The sequence below is a fragment of the Triticum urartu genome, chromosome 1 (assembly GCF_003073215.2).
Source record: "Triticum urartu cultivar G1812 chromosome 1, Tu2.1, whole genome shotgun sequence".
Taxonomy (NCBI): domain Eukaryota; kingdom Viridiplantae; phylum Streptophyta; class Magnoliopsida; order Poales; family Poaceae; genus Triticum; species Triticum urartu.
This window is the reverse complement of record NC_053022.1, coordinates 15,829,777-15,850,808: the sequence shown is the minus strand read 5'-3', so window position 1 is coordinate 15,850,808 and position 21,032 is coordinate 15,829,777. Positions and strand designations below refer to the sequence as shown.

Genomic DNA, 21,032 nt, shown 5'->3' with positions numbered 1-21,032 from the left:
CGCCAATAACACATGTCACGTTCCATGGCCCTAATTTTCTTACTTGATGTAACTTCCTGCTTGTCGCCTTACCAACAAAGGGAGATATTCCAATGTGGAATATTTTTCTCTCCACCACACAGATGACCGAGTCCTCCCCACCTTTGGTCTCCACAACCACTAAATTATAATGGCCAGTACATGCTAGCAATGGAGAGCTCTATTCTGAGTGAGCAACAATGGCACAACTTTTGGTGAGCGCGTCCACGGGGGCAATGGGTTCTCTCATAGGAAAGTTGGGCACCATGTTGAGTGATGAATACAAGCTGCTCAAGGGTGCTCGCGATGACATCAAGTTCCTCAAGGATGAGCTAGAAGCCATGCATGCATTCCTCCTCATGATGGCAGACGTGGAGAATCCTGACCCACAAGCTAAGCTTCGTGCTGATACCGCGTGAGAGATGTCATACGAAATTGAGGACAACATCGACAAGTTCATGATACTTGTTGAGCATGATTCCAGTTCCAAATCTGATGGCTTTGGGAAGCTTTTCAACAAAAGTATGCAACATATAGCCGATATCAAGGCCCGTCATAAGATCGCGAAAGACCTTAAAGACATCAAGTGCCAAGTCAAGGAGGTTAGCGAGAGATATGCCAGGTACATGTTAAATGGTCGGTAGATGGGCTTTTGCCTTCATCGTGCTCCCAGATTTTTGCATTGCAGCCCTATATATTTCAACATCATCTTTTGCTATTTGTAAGATATATATAATTTTTCCCAACAAATTTCATTACTTATCTACCCTTGTACCAAATTTGTTGGTGTGCAATTGAAGGTACAAGATTGACGAGTCTACAAGGACTAGAAATGACAAGGTTGACCCCCGACTCCGCGCCATCTATAAAAATGCAGCAGATCTTCTTGGTGTCGATGGGCCAAGAGATGAGCTTGTGAAGTGGCTGAGCAACCATGAGGGTGAATCAACACATAAACAAAAAGTTGTCTCTATTGTCGGATATGGAGGGCTAGGCAAGACTACCCTTGCCAAACAAGTCTATGATGAACATGGGCCAAACTTTGAATGTCAGGCTTTTGTATCAATTTCACGTAGTCCTGATCTGAAGAACATCTTGAGTTCTATATTATCTCAAGTCCGGAACCAAGATTATACTCATGCTGTCTTAGGGGATCTACAATTCATCATCAACCAGATCAGAGTTTTTCTAAAATATAAAAGGTATGTAACGACTCTACTGTACACATAACTTTTAATTTCAAGAATCCTAGTTGCGTCACTGTTTCATAATGGCCAAATGATTTAGTTGCTACAAGTTGTCGAATCTTTATTTTTTGTTCAATTGTACAACTTTATTTTCTTGTCAGACTATGTCTTGCTTAACCTTTTTTTACCATTCATGTTGATAACTAAGACCATGTACAATGGTAGATACTTGCACTACCAGAAACTGAAATATTTTTTATGCATCATCACTATTCCCGCCAATCCCGGACTATAGTCCTGTGGGCCAGCCCAAAACGAATACGGATAATTTAATCGGTGTCGTTGCTTGCTCAGGGACTTCCTATTTGCCGCTAGTTGCGGAAAAGTGCCGGCGTTTCGCACAGGGAGCCGCTAACCTGGGCCGGCCCATGCTGTCTTAGGGGATCTACAATTCATCATCAACCAGATCAGAGTTTTCCTAAAATATAAAAGGTATGTAACGACTCTACTGTACACATAACTTTTAATTTCAAGAATCCTAGTTGCGTCACTGTTTCATAATGGCCAAATGATTTAGTTGCTACAAGTTGTCGAATCTTTATTTTTTGTTCAATTGTACAACTTTATTTTCTTGTCAGACTATGTCTTGCTTAACCTTTTTTTACCATTCATGTTGATAACTAAGACCATGTACAATGGTAGATACTTGCACTACCAGAAACTGAAATATTTTTTATGCATCATCACTATTCCCGCCAATCCCGGACTATAGTCCTGTGGGCCAGCCCCAAAACGAATACGGATAATTTAATCGGTGTCGTTGCTTGCTCAGGGACTTCCTATTTGCCGCTAGTTGCGGAAAAGTGCCGGCGTTTCGCACAGGGAGCCGCTAACCTGGGCCGGCCCATGCTGTCTTAGGGGATCTACAATTCATCATCAACCAGATCAGAGTTTTCCTAAAATATAAAAGTATGTAACGACTCTACTGTACACATAACTTTTAATTTCAAGAATCCTAGTTGCGTCACTGTTTCATAATGGCCAAATGATTTAGTTGCTACAAGTTGTCGAATCTTTATTTTTTGTTCAATTGTACAACTTTATTTTCTTGTCAGACTATGTCTTGCTTAACCTTTTTTTACCATTCATGTTGATAACTAAGACCATGTACAATGGTAGGTACTTGCACTACCAGAAACTGAAATATTTTTTATGCATCATCACTATTCCCGCCAATCCCGGACTATAGTCCTGTGGGCCAGCCCAAAACGAATACGGATAATTTTATCGGTGCCGTTGCTTGCTCAGGGACTTCCTATTTGCCGCTAGTTGCGGCAAAGTGCCGGCGTTTCGCACAGGGAGCCGCTAACCTGGGCCGGCCCATGCTGTCTTAGGGGATCTACAATTCATCATCAACCAGATCAGAGTTTTCCTAAAATATAAAAGGTATGTAACGACTCTACTGTACACATAACTTTTAATTTCAAGAATCCTAGTTGCGTCACTGTTTCATAATGGCCAAATGATTTAGTTGCTACAAGTTGTCGAATCTTTATTTTTTGTTCAATTGTACAACTTTATTTTCTTGTCAGACTATGTCTTGCTTAACCTTTTTTTACCATTCATGTTGATAACTAAGACCATGTACAATGGTAGATACTTGCACTACCAGAAACTGAAATATTTTTTATGCATCATCACTATTACCCGCCAATCCCGGACTATAGTCCTGTGGGCCAGCCCAAAACGAATACGGATAATTTAATCGGTGTCGTTGCTTGCTCAGGGACTTCCTATTTGCCGCTAGTTGCGGCAAAGTGCCGGCGTTTCGCACAGGGAGCCGCTAACCTGGGCCGGCCCATGCTGTCTTAGGGGATCTACAATTCATCATCAACCAGATCAGAGTTTTCCTAAAATATAAAAGGTATGTAACGACTCTACTGTACACATAACTTTTAATTTCAAGAATCCTAGTTGCGTCACTGTTTCATAATGGCCAAATGATTTAGTTGCTACAAGTTGTCGAATCTTTATTTTTTGTTCAATTGTACAACTTTATTTTCTTGTCAGACTATGTCTTGCTTAACCTTTTTTTACCATTCATGTTGATAACTAAGACCATGTACAATGGTAGGTACTTGCACTACCAGAAACTGAAATATTTTTTATGCATCATCACTATTCCCTCCAATCCCGGACTATAGTCCTGTGGGCCAGCCCAAAACGAATACAGATAATTTTATCGGTGCCGTTGCTTGCTCAGGGACTTCCTATTTGCCGCTAGTTGCGGCAAAGTGCCGGCGTTTCGCACAGGGAGCCGCTAACCTGGGCCGGCCCATGCTGTCTTAGGGGTCTACAATTCATCATCAACCAGATCAGAGTTTTCCTAAAATATAAAAGGTATGTAACGACTCTACTGTACACATAACTTTTAATTTCAAGAATCCTAGTTGCGTCACTGTTTCATAATGGCCAAATGATTTAGTTGCTACAAGTTGTCGAATCTTTATTTTTTGTTCAATTGTACAACTTTATTTTCTTGTCAGACTATGTCTTGCTTAACCTTTTTTTACCATTCATGTTGATAACTAAGACCATGTACAATGGTAGATACTTGCACTACCAGAAACTGAAATATTTTTTATGCATCATCACTATACCCGCCAATCCCGGACTATAGTCCTGTGGGCCAGCCCAAAACGAATACGGATAATTTTAATCTGTGTCGTTGCTTGCTCAGGGACTTCCTATTTGCCGCTAGTTGCGGCAAAGTGCCGGCGTTTCGCACAGGGAGCCGCTAACCTGGGCCGGCCCATGCTGTCTTAGGGGATCTACAATTCATCATCAACCAGATCAGAGTTTTCCTAAAATATAAAAGGTATGTAACGACTCTACTGTACACATAACTTTTAATTTCAAGAACCTAGTTGCGTCACTGTTTCATAATGGCCAAATGATTTAGTTGCTACAAGTTGTCGAATCTTTATTTTTTGTTCAATTGTACAACTTTATTTTCTTGTCAGACTATGTCTTGCTTAACCTTTTTTTACCATTCATGTTGATAACTAAGACCATGTACAATGTAGATACTTGCACTACCAGAAACTGAAATATTTTTTATGCATCATCACTATTCCCGCCAATCCCGGACTATAGTCCTGTGGGCCAGCCCAAAACGAATACGGATAATTTAATCTGTGTCGTTGCTTGCTCAGGGACTTCCTATTTGCCGCTAGTTGCGGCAAAGTGCCGGCGTTTCGCACAGGGAGCCGCTAACCTGGGCCGGCCCATGCTGTCTTAGGGGTCTACAATTCATCATCAACCAGATCAGAGTTTTCCTAAAATATAAAAGCTATGTAACGACTCTACTGTACACATAACTTTTAATTTCAAGAATCCTAGTTGCGTCACTGTTTCATAATGGCCAAATGATTTAGTTGCTACAAGTTGTCGAATCTTTATTTTTTGTTCAATTGTACAACTTTATTTTCTTGTCAGACTATGTCTTGCTTAACCTTTTTTTACCATTCATGTTGATAACTAAGACCATGTACAATGGTAGGTACTTGCACTACCAGAAACTGAAATATTTTTTATGGCATCATCACTATTCCCTCCAATCCCGGACTATAGTCCTGTGGGCCAGCCCAAAACGAATACGGATAATTTTATCGGTGTCGTTGCTTGCTCAGGGACTTCCTATTTGCCGCTAGTTGCGGCAAAGTGCCGGCGTTTCGCACAGGGAGCCGCTAACCTGGGCCGGCCCATGCTGTCTTAGGGGATCTACAATTCATCATCAACCAGATCAGAGTTTTCCTAAAATATAAAAGGTATGTAACGACTCTACTGTACACATAACTTTTAATTTCAAGAATCCTAGTTGCGTCACTGTTTCATAATGGCCAAATGATTTAGTTGCTACAAGTTGTCGAATCTTTATTTTTTGTTCAATTGTACAACTTTATTTTCTTGTCAGACTATGTCTTGCTTAACCTTTTTTTACCATTCATGTTGATAACTAAGACCATGTACAATGGTAGGTACTTGCACTACCAGAAACTGAAATATTTTTTATGCATCATCACTATTCCCTGCCAATCCCGGACTATAGTCCTGTGGGCCAGCCCAAAACGAAATACGGATAATTTAATCGGTGCTCGTTGCTTGCTCAGGGACTTCCTATTTGCCGCTAGTTGCGGGCAAAAGTGCCGGCATTTCGCACAGGGAGCCGCTAACCTGGGCCGGCCCATGCTGTCTTAGGGGATCTACAATTCATCATCAACCAGATCAGAGTTTTCCTAAAATATAAAAGGTATGTAACGACTCTACTGTACACATAACTTTTAATTTCAAGAAACCTAGTTGCGTCACTGTTTCATAATGGCCAAATGATTTAGTTGCTACAAGTTGTCGAATCTTTATTTTTTGTTCAATTGTACAACTTTATTTTCTTGTCAGACTATGTCTTGCTTAACCTTTTTTTACCATTCATGTTGATAACTAAGACCATGTACAATGGTAGGTACTTGCACTACCAGAAACTGAAATATTTTTTATGCATCATCACTATTCCCGCCAATCCCGGACTATAGTCCTGTGGGCCAGCCCAAAACGAATACGGATAATTTAATCGGTGTCGTTGCTTGCTCAGGGACTTCCTATTTGCCGCTAGTTGCGGCAAAGTGCCGGCGTTTCGCACAGGGAGCCGCTAACCTGGGCCGGCCCATGCTGTCTTAAGGGATCTACAATTCATCATCAACCAGATCAGAGTTTTCCTAAAATATAAAAGGTATGTAACGACTCTACTGTACACATAACTTTTAATTTCAAGAATCCTAGTTGCGTCACTGTTTCATAATGGCCAAATGATTTAGTTGCTACAAGTTGTCGAATCTTTATTTTTTGTTCAATTGTACAACTTTATTTTCTTGTCAGACTATGTCTTGCTTAACCTTTTTTTACCATTCATGTTGATAACTAAGACCATGTACAATGGTAGGTACTTGCACTACCAGAAACTGAAATATTTTTTATGCATCATCACTATTCCCGCCAATCCCGGACTATAGTCCTGTGGGCCAGCCCAAAACGAATACGGATAATTTTATCGGTGTCGTTGCTTGCTCAGGGACTTCCTATTTGCCGCTAGTTGCGGCAAAGTGCCGGCGTTTCGCACAGGGAGCCGCTAACCTGGGCCGGCCCATGCTGTCTTAGGGGATCTACAATTCATCATCAACCAGATCAGAGTTTTCCTAAAATATAAAAGGTATGTAACGACTCTACTGTACACATAACTTTTAATTTCAAGAATCCTAGTTGCGTCACTGTTTCATAATGGCCAAATGATTTAGTTGCTACAAGTTGTCGAATCTTTATTTTTTGTTCAATTGTACAACTTTATTTTCTTGTCAGACTATGTCTTGCTTAACCTTTTTTTACCATTCATGTTGATAACTAAGACCATGTACAATGGTAGGTACTTGCACTACCAGAAACTGAAATATTTTTTATGCATCATCACTATTCCCGCCAATCCCGGACTATAGTCCTGTGGGCCAGCCCAAAACGAATACGGATAATTTAATCGGTGTCGTTGCTTGCTCAGGGACTTCCTATTTGCCGCTAGTTGCGGCAAAGTGCCGGCGTTTCGCACAGGGAGCCGCTAACCTGGGCCGGCCCATGCTGTCTTAGGGGATCTACAATTCATCATCAACCAGATCAGAGTTTTCCTAAAATATAAAAGGTATGTAACGACTCTACTGTACACATAACTTTTAATTTCAAGAATCCTAGTTGCGTCACTGTTTCATAATGGCCAAATGATTTAGTTGCTACAAGTTGTCGAATCTTTATTTTTTGTTCAATTGTACAACTTTATTTTCTTGTCAGACTATGTCTTGCTTAACCTTTTTTTACCATTCATGTTGATAACTAAGACCATGTACAATGGTAGGTACTTGCACTACCAGAAACTGAAATATTTTTTATGCATCATCACTATTCCCGCCAATCCCGGACTATAGTCCTGTGGGCCAGCCCAAAACGAATACGGATAATTTTATCGGTGTCGTTGCTTGCTCAGGGAGCTGCGGATCGATCCTGGGACCTCATGGTCAATGGCGCGCCATGCTAGCCACTGCGACAGTCAACTTCTCATGTGAAGATTGAAGCGCCAGACTTAAGAAACATACAACAGCACCAGGGATCGAATAATAACCTACTACAAGTGAGCAACGCTAATAGCCACCATAATTCCAGGTATTTCTTACATAAAATGGCAGTCTGCCTTATATTAACATAAGGTGCAAACATTTTCATATTTCATAGAGAGAGAAAAATTAAACTTGAATTTTTTTGGAATCTCAAAAAAAATTCAAAATAAAGGAACAGCATGAAAACGCCATTTTTTTCCTGAAATCAAGAAGAATTTCTCGAAAATGAAAACATTTTCTGAAAAACAGGAACAAAAAACTGAAAGCGCGAACATTTTTCAAAATTACGAACAAAATTTTCAAGACGTGAACAGTTTTTTGAATTCCCCAGAACATTTCTGGAATTTTGGGTCAAATTATGAAAACCATGACCATTTTGATGATGTGAACAAATTTGGAAAGCGGGAACATTTTTTTGGAAATTCCAATTTTTTGAATTGTTGAACAAAAAGTTAATAAATATGAACATTTTTTGAATTCTTTGAACATTTTTTAACATGCAAACAAAATTTAAAAAACAGGAGAATTTCTTGAATTTATGAACAAATTTTGAAATCCATAACATTTTCTGAGAATGTGATTTTTTTAGTTGGTGAACAAAAATTTCCAACAGAAACAATTCTTGAAAATTCAGAACAAAATTTTGAAACGGAAAACAATTTTGTAAATGCTATTTTTTCAGTATATGTGAACAAAGAAATGAAAATAACAAAAATGATGGCATTTTTTAATACATGAACAAAAATTTGAAAAATAAGAACATTTTTTGAAATTTGTGAACAATTTTTGAAAACAGGCATTTTTTCAAATCCATGCCATTACTTTCAAATTTCTCAAAACATGAACAAAAATAATTCAAACATTTTTTGAAAAAAGGAACATTTTCTAAAAATTCGGAACAAAAATTGAAAGCAGAAACATTTTTTGAATTTGTGAACAAATTTTGTAAAATGGGAACATTTTTTGAATTTCTGAACAAATTTTGTAAAATGGGAACATTTTTGGAATTTGTGAACAAAATCTGAAAAACAGGAAAGAAATTGAAATTCGGATTTTTTTTTGAAAATAAACTTGAAAAAAAAAAAAGAAACAGAAAAAAGGAAACAGAAAAGAAACAGAAAAAAAGAAAAAAGAGAAATAAGAGAAATAGAAAAACGAAAAAGAAACTGAAAAAAGAAAAAGCCGGTTCAGGAACCTTCTAGAAGGTTCCCAAAACCAGGAAAAAACCGGCTGGAAACATCATAGAAGGTTCCCAAAACCGGTGTCTGCTGTAGCGCTAAAGCGGGCCGGCCCACTCGGTCGCTCGCTCGCACCTCCCTGTGCGGAGCGTCGACAACTTGCCGCAACGAGCGGCAAGTAGGATTTCCCGCTTGCTCAGCCCTCGGAATTAACATGTACCATCGTGGGAACTCACAGCAAAAAGGAGCCCATGTTTGGCGCCACGAGTTCAGCTACGTGGGCCAAAATAAAGCCCATCCTGCCACTTAGCCAGTTGTAAAAATAAACATGCTCTTAGTTATACACCGGTGCTTGCATTCTATAGCCGAGGCTTTTTTTGAGAAAGATAATACGGGCGCAAACAATCACAACACACATGCACACTCCCGCATGAACACATGAACACAACCCTACCCCTATGAGTACCTCCGAGAGACTGAATCGACAGATATTGAGATTGACGAAATTGTCATACCATTGAAATGCCTGAGAGCCTGAAATGAATACAGAAAATATCATAAAAAGACAGGTTTGCTTTCAGGAGAACCTAACTAAACACCTTGCATTGTACATCACTTAACACACACTATTTTTATGGTGGAGTGTTGTGTCACACTTTTCTTAATATTTAGCCCAGGCGCTACTGGAGGGCCTGAAGGGTCAAACATGATGATGGTACCATTCAATAATATATAAAAGTTGGGAGAGCTTTTCCCCTTTTGGAAAAAGAGCAAATTTTAACATGATCCCTCTTACCTACTCTTTTCACATGAGAGGTAAGAAGATAAGAGTTACTCAGACCCACTACTTAATAAAATCAACGGCTCAAATCTATTATATACTCTTACCTCTTATATGAAAAGAGGAGGTAAGAAGGACAATGTTAAAACTGCTCGGAAATAAGAGGCTGCTCAAATAAAAGGCTAAAACAAAACTGTCAGCAAAAACTTTCACTTCTGTAATCTAATGGGCAAAACAAAGGAAGTTAAGAAAATGCGATAAGTAAAAGGGTGCAACAAATATCAGTGCATAGATGATTTCTTAGCAAGATCAATCACCTTTCTCAGATGGCATTTTAGTTAATTAAGTGGTACAATAATTAGCCATAGCAATTAGATATCCTAAAGGACTTTTAAAAATAACGTTTGGTCTGTTTAATAGAAAATGTTCATTAACATGGAAACCCCAAAATAATAGGAGTAATTTGCAACAAATACTACCAGAAAGAGGGTGAATTATGTGATGGACATCTGAATTATTCAAACATCAGGAAAATATTTGTGGATAACTATTGTCGGATTTTAGTGTGAACATGCAAAATACCAACAACAAATATATAAGTTCGTGTTATGCAAGGGAAAAAAGAACAGAAAGAGTGTCTAAAACATAGTGAGCAAATGCACTTAATTGTTTTCTGGAGCATGCAAATGGACAAACTATCGGAGGGGAAATTTCGGTTTCTCAAGTCATAAGATACTTTATTTCCATGAATATTTTAAGATTTCATTGTGAAACTTGAATATAAGAGAACTTAACTGGAGCATATGTACCCCGGGTAGATCATACTACTTTCTCTACACTTAGGATCTGTTACTTGTCAACTAAGAGCATGCTCAAAGGCTTTGGCAGAAATACAGATACCGTCAGAGAGGGCGAGGGTTCAGTGCTATTGTTTCCTAATCGCTGATAAGGTAGGACCAATCCCGTGCTGGGAGGTCAACACTCTCAGATCGGGATTAAGATCCTGTGACTGGCCCACATGTTAGCCACCCAAATCAGGTGACTTAAGTCAGGGATTCTCCGCCCCCCAGATCGACGTAAGTGTAGTAGTGGATTGTGAGAGCCGCAAGATCGATTGTCTAAGCAAGAGTAACCCCACTCTCAGATATAAGATCAGGCAAATGCATTGCCCATTGACAAGTACCCACTGGATCTACATGAGGCGAACATATGTTGAACAACAAGACCAGTCAGGATCGGCTAGGCAAAGCTGATCCAAACCAGTTGTCCAAGTTTTCCCTTTGTAGTATATCTCTTCTTAAAGAACATGTTTAATGATATAAAAACATACATACCTGGCTAACTTGCTAAAATATGATCATTTTGGTTAAAACAATTCACGGGAAAGTTGTGATAGTACTGCCATACACCTACATGTTTGACAAAGCAAGATACTTCCCCACGGGACAAATTTTTAAACAAAAGATCTCCAGGTACATAATTAACCCCATAAAAAGACATGCATGAAAGTATATAGATTCTATTTAAACATGGTTCTTGAGCAATCATGTGCAATATGCAATATCATTGTGCCAAACCTAGAACAAAGTGATTGCTACGAAGTGAAGCAAGTGGCAATCTACTTTCTGCAATGTGCAATTTACTCTACAACAAATTTCACACGAAACATGATTCAATGCTCTTACAGCACATCATATATTTGATGTATATTTTCTCTGAAACTATGTTGCAGGTACTTTATCTTAATTGATGATGTATGGGATACACAAACTTGGGAAGATTTGGATTGTGCATTTATCAGGAATGGCTTAGGCAGTGTAATATTGACCACGACACGCATAAATGATGTAGCAAAATTGTGTTGCCCTTCTCAAGGTGATCTTGTCTATAAAATCCGACCACTTGATATTGTTGACTCGAAGATGCTATTTTTTAAACGTATATTTGGCTGTGAAGAAAAATGCCCTCCTAACTTGAAAGAAGCATCAGAGGATATTTTAAAGAAATGTGGTGGTTTACCGCTAGCCATCAATGCCATATCTAGCTTGTTGGCATCACACAAGGAATCAAGAGAAGAGTGGGAACGTGTACGGCATTCTATTGGGATTTCACAAGGCAAAGCTTCTGAAATTGATGCCATGACATATATTTTATCGTTGAGCTACTTTGACCTTCCCCTCTATCTAAGAAGTTGTCTATTATATCTGACTATGTTTCCAGAAGATCATTTGATTAATCCACAGCGATTAGTATGCAGATGGATTTCTGAGGGTTTCATCCATGCTGAGAACGCAGAAGATCTGGTTGAACTAGGAGAAACATATCTCTATGAGCTTATCAATAGAAGTTTAATACAACCCGTGGATATAGGCCGGTTTGATGAGAAAGCAACGTGGTGCCAGGTCCATGACACCATCCTTGATTTTCTCACTTACAAGTCTACGGAAGAGAAATTTTGTACTGTGTTGACTGGTCCTTCAAAGCCTGTTAATAGAGTTCGCCGGCTCTCCCTTGTGGGTAATGAAGATGCACAAAGTATTGAGCAGTTGGATTTATCACATGCTCGATCACTTGGTGCATTTGGGTCTTCTCGCGAATATTTGCCTTCCCTTGCGAGGTTAAATGCCCTGCGTATACTGGACATAAATGGTTGTCGTGGACTGGGAAATCAGCATGTCAAAGATATTGGCAGACTCCTCCAACTGAGGCACTTGGACATCTCTTTGACAGGTATAACTGAGCTACCTAAAGAAATTGGAGACTTGGAGTATTTAGAGATCATGGATGCATCATCATGCCCAAGATTAGTTGAGCTTCCTGAATCAGTTAGTCGGCTAAAACGGTTGGCAAGTCTGCTTGTTTCAGGAAAAACTAGATTGCCTGATAAAATAGGAAACATGACAAAGTTGCAGAGGCTTGGGTATATTAATCCTTTCATGCAATCGCTGGATTTTCTGGAAGGTCTCGGCGAACTAGCAAATCTGAGGAATCTCAGCATTTTTTGGGACACCGACAATGAATCTGACAAAGCAAGTTACAAGAAACAAAAATTAGTGTCCTCCCTTTGTAAACTGGAAAGATACAAGCTTCATGATCTATATGTTTCATTTAATTTGACAGAAAAGGACGCAATCTTCATAGATCATTCATTATTCCCTGCTCTCAAAAGTATCCGAGAGATTTCTTTTGGTAGTGGGCAACTCTGTTGGATTACCAAATGGATGGTTTCACTTGTCAACCTACAAATTTTAAACGTCGTTGGTGGGGAGCTAGAGCAACAAGATATTGAGCTGGTTGGAAGCATACCTAATCTGCTCAAACTCTTGTTCACTCATGACGTCAGAGGGCCCATCATCATTGGTGGAGGATTTCAACGATTGCAAGAGCTTGAGTTCGACCCCTGTGCTACCACATTGATGTTTAAAGAAGGGGCCATGCCGAACCTCAAGTGTCTTAACCACCATATCCGCCCACTCGATTTCAAATCTGCTCATGGTGATGCTGGCTTTAATATTGGCATGCAACACCTCTGGAGCCTTGCACAGGTCCATGTCCGTGTATATTGCGCTGGAGTGAGGGTTGCAGATTTGGAGGCTGCAGAGGGTGCTTTCAAGAGCATGGCTAATGCACACCCCAACCGTCCGACTTTTGGAATTACCCAGTCTTCTGCACACCGCATCTTACAAGGTGATGAGCGGTCATAAAAGGACACGGGTAGTGGTGGCAAACACCTATATGAGGTACAGATCTCACCCACGTAAAATCAGTATAGTTTGTATTTCAACAATAGTCGACCTAGTATATAAATGCTTGATTGTTCATCTCAATATGTGTGTAGGCTAATCGATGAAAAGTCAAGTACCAACCGCGATCGATGATTCTCTTGATGAGCCGCTGCAGAGGCTGCTTTCCCACTAGAGGGAATCTGAAGAAGCATGTTGAACCTCTAATACATATGAAGAAACTCTTGTTGAATTCTCTTGTTTGCATTTCAATGCTGCTAGCTATGGTCGTTCAATGATTGCCTAATGCAGGCAGCGGAAGTACGTACACTGCAATGAATATCATTGATGCATGTTTCCTCTGCATTTTCCCCTGCTCAAATTACAGATTTGTAATTAATTGGATATGTTCAGTATGCATGGTGACTTCAAACTATGTTATTTTTCAACTATTTGTATTTCCCCTGTGTTGTGTGTCAGTGGTATGTGTTGGTACCTCGTTAAAATTAATATTGCTGCGGCATTTTGTAACTAGGAACACCATTTTGTAGAAAGCCGAATTGACTAATGTACAATGATGCTAGCCAGTTACGTATTTTCAGTCAAAGGAAAACGTCAGTTTCTATTTGTTCTGGGGCGTCCTTCATGCTTTTGGTGTTGAAGCCAGCATATGCCATCTCTGCTGCTGCTGCATAGCCAGATACTAACTAGAAGGAAGAAAGTTAACAATTGCAAGACAAAACTTGGCCTACAATGCTACTGTGTTGTTTCCAGTATCTCCATACTACTACCATGTTTAGAGAAATAACATTGGTGCAAATGTTACCGTCTTCTGTGTCATGCAACATCAGGTGTACATTTCTGATTCTGTTGTCGACTTGATTCATGTTGCTGTAGAAGAATAAATATCTTGCTTAGTCTCTCAAAGTAGAACAAAGCTTACCCGCAAAAAGAAAGTACTCCCTCCGTCCCAAAATTCTTGTCTTAGATTTGTCTAAATACGGATGTATCAAGTCACGATTTAGTATTAGATACATCCGTATCTAGACAAATCTAAGACAAGAATTTTGGTACAGAGGGAGTATAATAGAGCTACTGAAAAACTGCTCTGCCTGAAATTTGAACCACATGAATGGCAAGACATCAGTTTATTCTCATGGATTCAAAACAAGTAACCAGTCTTCTGTGTGATGCAAGAGCGGGTGTACGTTTCAGCTTCTGCTCTCAACAATGTCTAACACTTTGATCCCCGTAGCCGTAGAAGAACAAATACATTGGCTACTCCCTCATTGTCAACTGAGATGGTCCTCCCAGAAGCAGAAAATTAACAGAAAATACAGACCGAGAAACAACTCGGATGGTCAGGTACGGGCCGGTTAGGTATACTCTGCCTGCCAGGGTATATACAGCCTCAATAGTTAATTTTATGAATGAGAAATACATCGACTAATACACACACAGATTGAAGCAGAGAGATACAACTAGATATCAAGTAACTTCACTGCCGCCAATGCTGCGGCCATTCTTAACGTACCTATTCGGTCGGGCGGTGGCAATGATTTTCTTGCTTGGGCATTTGAAAAAACAGGCAATTACACTATCAAATCAGCGTACCGATCTCTTGTGACTCTAAACGAGCGTTTGGCTCTAGAGGAAGGGACGGCTACCAAAACTTCATTGAGTGATCAACAGTTGTGGAAAGCCTTGTGAAAGTTGAATGTTATCCCAAAAGTTAGAGTGTTTTGGTGGAGAGTGCTACGAGGGATTCTGCCTGATGAAGCAACACTCAATCATCGACATATTACGGATGCTCGTCAGTGCAAAGTTTGTCATGCAACAGACGAGGATCTGAAGCATGCCTTATTACATTGCCCGCAAGCTCAAAATTTCTGGGAAGAGGCATGTGCGTGGTTTGGTCTGCGGCTGCCCAACCTTCACTCGGAGTCATGGGCGCGTGACATTACGTGCTCCCCATGTTTCTCCTATGAGGGTCGAGCAAAGATCATAACTATCATGTGGTCCATTTGGCATTCCAGGAATCGCATCAAGCATGGAGAAGAGGGTAGAGACCCGATGTCTACTATGCGGGCTACAAAGGAGGCCATTGCGCTCCTTCATCTGCCGCGCAAAGAGGCACAAGTTTTGCCTGGATTTGGATGGCGGCCGCCTGATGAGGGCTTTGTCAAAATCAACACATACGGCGGACTTAATCTTGAGGGGGGCCGAGGGGGTGCCGGTGGTGTTGCTCGATCTCGGCCTTGCTTGGTGCGTGGTGCAAACCTTACTCTGGGATCACAGATCCTCTCACTATGGAGGGTCTCTTCTTACGTGATGGTGTTCGTTTTGGTACTCTCCGAGGCTTCTCCCATGTGATAATGGAAGTAGACTGCTTGGAGTGTTGGTGACACTTTGGAACTCTCGCCACAATTCACGATCTAATGTGGCCTATTTATTTGAGATAGGAGAGCTCAGTACTTACTTTACATCTTTCGATGTTTGTCATGTAAGTAGATCAGCTAATCTTCCTGCGCATCTATGTGCAAAGCATGCTTGTGCACTTGATGTAACAGATAGCTGGATAGAAGAAACTCCAAGCTTCCTGGTGACCAGCCTATTGGCTGACTCATCCATGAATGCTTTTCGATGAACAAAGCTCTCCAATTAGTATGCAAAAAAAAAAAAAAAAAAAAAAAAAAAAACTAGATAGTAGCAGCAGTACTAGCTTTCGATGGATGCACGTGATGGATCCTGGAGGTCAGACCATCTTCAAGGAGGGTCGGTTTGCTAGACCATTTCACAATGTAAGCTTAGGGGGTGCTCCTTCAAACTCCACCAATTTGATGTTCTCTATGCAATCCATTCCCAGCACCACTAGACTGGAGAACGTGTCCAGAGTTGATATGTGATGGTGTAAACATTTCCCTTCACACACAGGATGTGTTTTGATGCTCGAGGGTGGCTGCGTGGGACGCGCGATGTGGTGACGGCGGTGTCGTGCAGACAGCACATGTACGCCCAAAAGAAATGAAAGAAAAAAATACAAAAGAAACAAATGCCAACAACGGCGGATCAACCAAACGAAGATGATTCGAAACCGCTGCGCCCGCCGGAGAATTCAACCACGTGCCCTAGCACTCCGGATCGCCGCATACCGAGCAACACCTTCAAGAAGGAACGCAACGACAACGACACTGCTAGCCGGACATGTCCTGGGATTTCCCCCGGTACGCGAAGGGACATGGGGGAAGGGGTACATCCGACGCCCTTCAGGAAGGCACAGCGGTGCCCACGGGCATCACCGCGTCGGTGCCGGTCAAGCCGACAACGATTTCATCCAACAGCCAACCAACCAGGACCCCGGGCGAACCATCGCGCTCCACCATACTTGCCGTCCACCAATATGCGCCACGACGATCTTGCAGTCACCAACGTTGTCTCACCGTGGCAAGCGGAGAGAGACTGGCGGGATCAAGAGGGAGCAGCTCGGAACAGGGAGCGGCAGACACAGCAGCCACGTGGCAGGGACAGCCTCCACCACCCTCGGCGGTAACCGACCAGACGCAGCTCAGGAGCAAACCAGGCACTCAGGCCCGGCCGAACCCGAAACGGGCTCATGAAGCTCCCGACGGCGTGCGGCAGTACACGCGCCGCCGTCTCCGCCACCCCCAGCCCGAGACACACCTCCGTCCGCCGGAGACGACATCGGACAGCCCGCGCCAGGCCCGGCCGAACCCAGAAGGGGCCCAAAAGGGCCCAGATCTGGGCCAGAAGGGCGCCGCCGCCAGCCATTGCGCTGCCCCGCAGTCAAGCAGCTGCGCCATCACCACCACGCCCCCTGGAACTGTGCCTCCGTTTCTAAATATAAGTCTTTTTAAAGATTTCAATATGGACTACATACGAATGTATATAAACGTATTTTAAAATGCAGATTCATTCATTTTGCTTTGTATGTAGGATATGTTGAAGTCTCTAAAAAGACTTATATTTAGGAACGGAGGAAGTAATAGGGTATGTAGTTTGGACGGCAGATGAGATAGTTCATAGGCTAGAGACAATTTTTTATGATGTGGGAGAAACGCCTCAACTAAACACCGAAGAGCCAAGGAGGTATTTCCTCACGTCACTACGCCACAAATTGTAAGTACCTTCTCGGTACAACATCGTTTTCTTTGGAGATTAACCTATTTTTATGGTCAATAAGATACTGAGGTAATCTGTCTTGTCCATACGGACAATGGCCGGCAACTTCAAATATCTATCATTGAGAGACTCAATGAATTAAAATATTCAAAGTGCTACAAATCTGCTCCCTAATTTCCGCTCTTGTATTAAAGGGCTAAAAATAATGCTAGATTATTCAACACTTGCCAATTGCCACGAGACAGCACAATAAAAATCCGAAATTGATTTTAAGGCCTCAGTATTGTGAAGATTAGCTTGAAGAATCATCAACAAAGAGAAGATTTGTAATGGAAGTGGCTTCTCTAGATTCTAATTAACGGTGTTCAGAAAACGTTGTTTGAGAAAACTGATCGAAGCTAATAGGGTATGAGATAGCTTATAGTAGAATAGAGACAAATTTTCATAAAGTGAGAGAGATGCCTAACCTAAACACGAAGAGCCAAGGACATATTTCCACACATGACCACGTCACAACTTTTTTTGTAAGTTATAAATGTTAACGTGTATCTTCTCGGTAGAATATCGCTGTACTTGAGGTCTGAACTATTGTTACTCAACTATCAATCAATGAAAATGATGCCTGGTCTACAAGTTGCATGCTGCTTCTAACAGTAAGTTAAAACAGCCGGCCAGCCAGCTTAATTACATATATAAATCATACACACTATGCATCTGCCCGGCCTCTCATAGCACCTCCAACCATGTTAATGTTATCAAATCATGAGCTTTCGTGTATACCGCGCGCCATTTTCCAACTTGGCAACATATACTGCATGGTGAAGTGATAAGGATCGATGCATCCTGCATCAATTCAAAAAAAAAAGAAAAGAGCTAAGGATTGATGGATGCATGCACGCGCTCCGGATTAACACATGAGCGGTAGGTGGGTAGAGGCAGCAGTTTCTTCTGTATGTATGCAAGTGGTAGGTATGTATACAAATAGAGTTACTACTGAAATGAGACAGCCCTCACCTCCCAGAAAGAAAAAGCACAGGCCGAAAAAACAAGTTGATCAGATGGTCAAGCCCGGGGAAGACTAGTGCAAAGAAATTACACAAAACAAGTGATCATACTTACCAATTCTCTGAATTAAAAAAAGTGACAAGCACGAATGGAAACGCATGGAGACTATCGGGGAGGGGGTTTACACCATCATCATCCCCTCCCCCTCGTGTCGCTTCCCCCCGGGCGGCGCCACCTTCTTGCCGCCCCTTCCTGCCGCCGCTACTGCCGGCGTGGGCCGCGGTGGCGGCGGGCCCGGTGCCGAAGGTTTCTGGGCGGGTGGATGCGGGGAATCCCATCTGAGGCGGCGGGGGCGGCTCCTCTCGTGCGATCCAACGGCGGCGGCTACGACGGCGAATCCGGGTTGTGCGGCGGGGGCCGGAGCACCATCGCCGGCGGAGCGGCGGCCTTGCATGGACGGCGGCGGTGGCAGCGCCCCATCCGGCAGGGTGGGCTGTCCTGGTCGTGATGGTGAAGGCGGTCACTGCGAATCCAACGCCCCGTTTGGATCCGTCGCGGGGAGGCCTTCCGCCGACCGGCGGCGCGTGAAGGGACCGGTGAGGAGATGCCGGATCTCCGCGGGAGTACCGACGGTGACATACGTCTTCGTGGCGAGGTTCCGCTCGGTTCCAGCCAGCCACGAGGTCGAGAAGACGTGGCTTCTGGTGAAAATCGCGCCTGACTGCGGTCTTGGCGGACGATGGCGGCGTCTCAGACGTTGTTCCCTTCTGGAGGCATCCTCGTTGCAGGTCACATCAACCTGATCGGGAAGTTCCGGGGGAAACCCTAGATCTGGGTCTACCAGATCCGACGATGATGGTGCCTTCGGTATCGTTCTTCCTCATGGGGGCATCGTTTTGGAGCAAGTGCTGGTTGGTGGGGACAAGAGGAGGAGCGGTGTTTCATCTGCTCCATTGATGACGGCGGATCTCGGCGGCATGGCACAGTGGAGACTCGGCGCCTGATGAGCGGAGATGGACTCGCGCAGGAGGGTGACGCTACCTGGCGTCATGGTGGCGTCGGCGGCAGTTAGACCGGGCAAGGTTGATGCAGCAGTACAACTCTGAAGATGGATTGGTGGCAGGCGTCCTGATTGAGAAGCACGCCAGACTGGTGGGTGCCCATACCCGGCAGGCGTCCTGGTTGGGACCTCAAGTCTTAGATGTTAGGTTTGGCTGCGAGGTCTGTTTGGTATTAGGCCCAGATTTTCAGCGCCCCTACATCAACTGCATAGGGATATCGACAGATGTTTCTTAGTTTGGTGGCTTTAGCCTTATTGTTGTATGACTCTGTAAGGTCTTGTGTCAATAATTAATAAAATGACCGTATGCATCGTCTAGATGCAGAGGCCGGGGGTCGTCATCCTTTTATAAAAAAACGAATGGAAACGCATCAATTAATACATTGCGAAATTGGAAACACATAAATACAGATGCATAGATGTGTCCCCGCGTCGCCCCCGCTCGGGCTGGATCCAAAACCCTAGCCGCCGGGGGTCCCCATCCGTCCTCCCCTCCCTCCGCCGCGGCCGATGGACGCCGCCGGCTATAGCCCGGGGCTGATGGCGGTGGCGGGGGTCTTCCCTCTTGCCTGCGCCGTGCGGGTGGTGCGGAGCCCCGCGGCGTGGGTGGCACGGCCGATCTGGCCTGGCGGCGCGGCGGGCCTGCCTTCCGGCGACGGCGCGGCGGCTGCCTCGGCCAAGGGCGGCGATGGTGGGGTGCGGCAGCCGGCCCTGCCTCGGGCTGCATGGCGGCGTTCGGCAGCGGCGGCCGGGTCTGCGGCGACACACCATCTGACCTCGGATCGGCGGTGGCGGCATGGAGGGCTTGGTGGTTGGGTCGGCACCATGCGGGTTGTGCCCTCCGGACAGATCTGATCTGGCCGATGCGGCCTGCTCCATGTGCGGCGGCTCAGATCGGTGGCGACCCGTGCAAACAATTCGTGATGGAGGTTCTTCGAGCGGATCCGGGTGAAAACCTTGTGCTCGGCTTGATGCCAAGACCGGCGTTCGTGGCACCCTGTGGTGTCATTACCTTCTTAAAGGCATCGCCGTGGAGAAACTCTAGACCTCTATCTGCTACCTCCGGGGGAAACCCTAGATCAGTTGATCGGATGATGGCGGCGCGTTGGTGTCGTTTCCTCCTTGGGGGCGTCATTCTTGGAGGCGTACAAGGGATCGAGGGACCAGCGGGCGCCTTTTTTGGTGGAGCAGTACTTCATCCTTCACATTGATGACGGCGGATCTCGGCGGCGTGGTGCAGTGGAGACTCGGCGCCCGATGCGCGGTGATGGACTCGCGCAGGTGGAGGTAGTTGTCTGGCGTCAAGGTGGCGTCGATGGCGGAGTGGCCTGACAAGTTAGAAGCCTCAATATCTGCTCTGAAGACGGACTTGTGGAAGATGGCGGCGACGACACATGTGAGTGCGTCAGACCAGTTTATGCCCCAGACCCAATATGTGGCTCGGCTGGGGCTTCTGGCTTTTAATGATAGGCTTAGGTGAGTAGACCGGGTATTTGGCCCAGGTAGCACCCCTTCATCATATGGATAGGAGTAGTGGCATATGTTGCCAAGATGGCGGATTCAGGCATATTATTGTAATACTTTGTAAGGTCCTCGAGAATAATCAATAAAGTGGCCGTATGCATCTTCCGGAATGCAGAGGCCGAGGGTCATCCTCCTTTTCTAAAAAAAATACAACAAGATAGCAGCCCTAGCTTACCTTTTGGATCGATGTGATTCGCTCTGGAGG

General features: G+C 43.6%; 1 protein-coding gene and 2 long non-coding RNA genes across 3 annotated transcripts; all 3 read left to right on the top strand.

Annotated features, from left to right (window-relative positions):
- Positions 1-748: 748 nt before the first annotated feature.
- LOC125542941 lies at positions 749-2,165 on the top strand. The gene is made up of 3 exons (XR_007298202.1): positions 749-1,220; positions 1,560-1,697; positions 2,038-2,165. It is a non-coding gene; the product is annotated as an uncharacterized LOC125542941 (long non-coding RNA).
- Positions 2,166-2,517: 352 nt separating this feature from the next.
- LOC125542938 lies at positions 2,518-4,744 on the top strand. The gene is made up of 5 exons (XR_007298201.1): positions 2,518-2,651; positions 2,992-3,129; positions 3,469-3,605; positions 3,946-4,083; positions 4,421-4,744. It is a non-coding gene; the product is annotated as an uncharacterized LOC125542938 (long non-coding RNA).
- A 662-nt stretch (positions 4,745-5,406) lies between these two features.
- Positions 5,407-13,693, top strand: LOC125542933 (disease resistance protein RGA5-like). The gene is made up of 7 exons (XM_048706156.1): positions 5,407-5,517; positions 5,857-5,994; positions 6,334-6,471; positions 6,811-6,948; positions 7,288-7,463; positions 11,109-13,116; positions 13,215-13,693. Exon 6 carries the CDS (start codon positions 11,299-11,301, stop codon positions 13,078-13,080), a length of 1,782 nt encoding a protein of 593 aa, XP_048562113.1. The 5' UTR covers positions 5,407-5,517; positions 5,857-5,994; positions 6,334-6,471; positions 6,811-6,948; positions 7,288-7,463; positions 11,109-11,298; the 3' UTR covers positions 13,081-13,116; positions 13,215-13,693.
- The last annotated feature ends 7,339 nt before the right edge of the window (positions 13,694-21,032 follow it).

Bases quoted from the DNA above. Each gene is read 5' to 3' on its own strand.
- LOC125542933 (XM_048706156.1), top strand. From the start codon at position 11,299: ATGCTATTTTTTAAACGTATATTTGGCTGTGAAGAAAAATGCCCTCCT.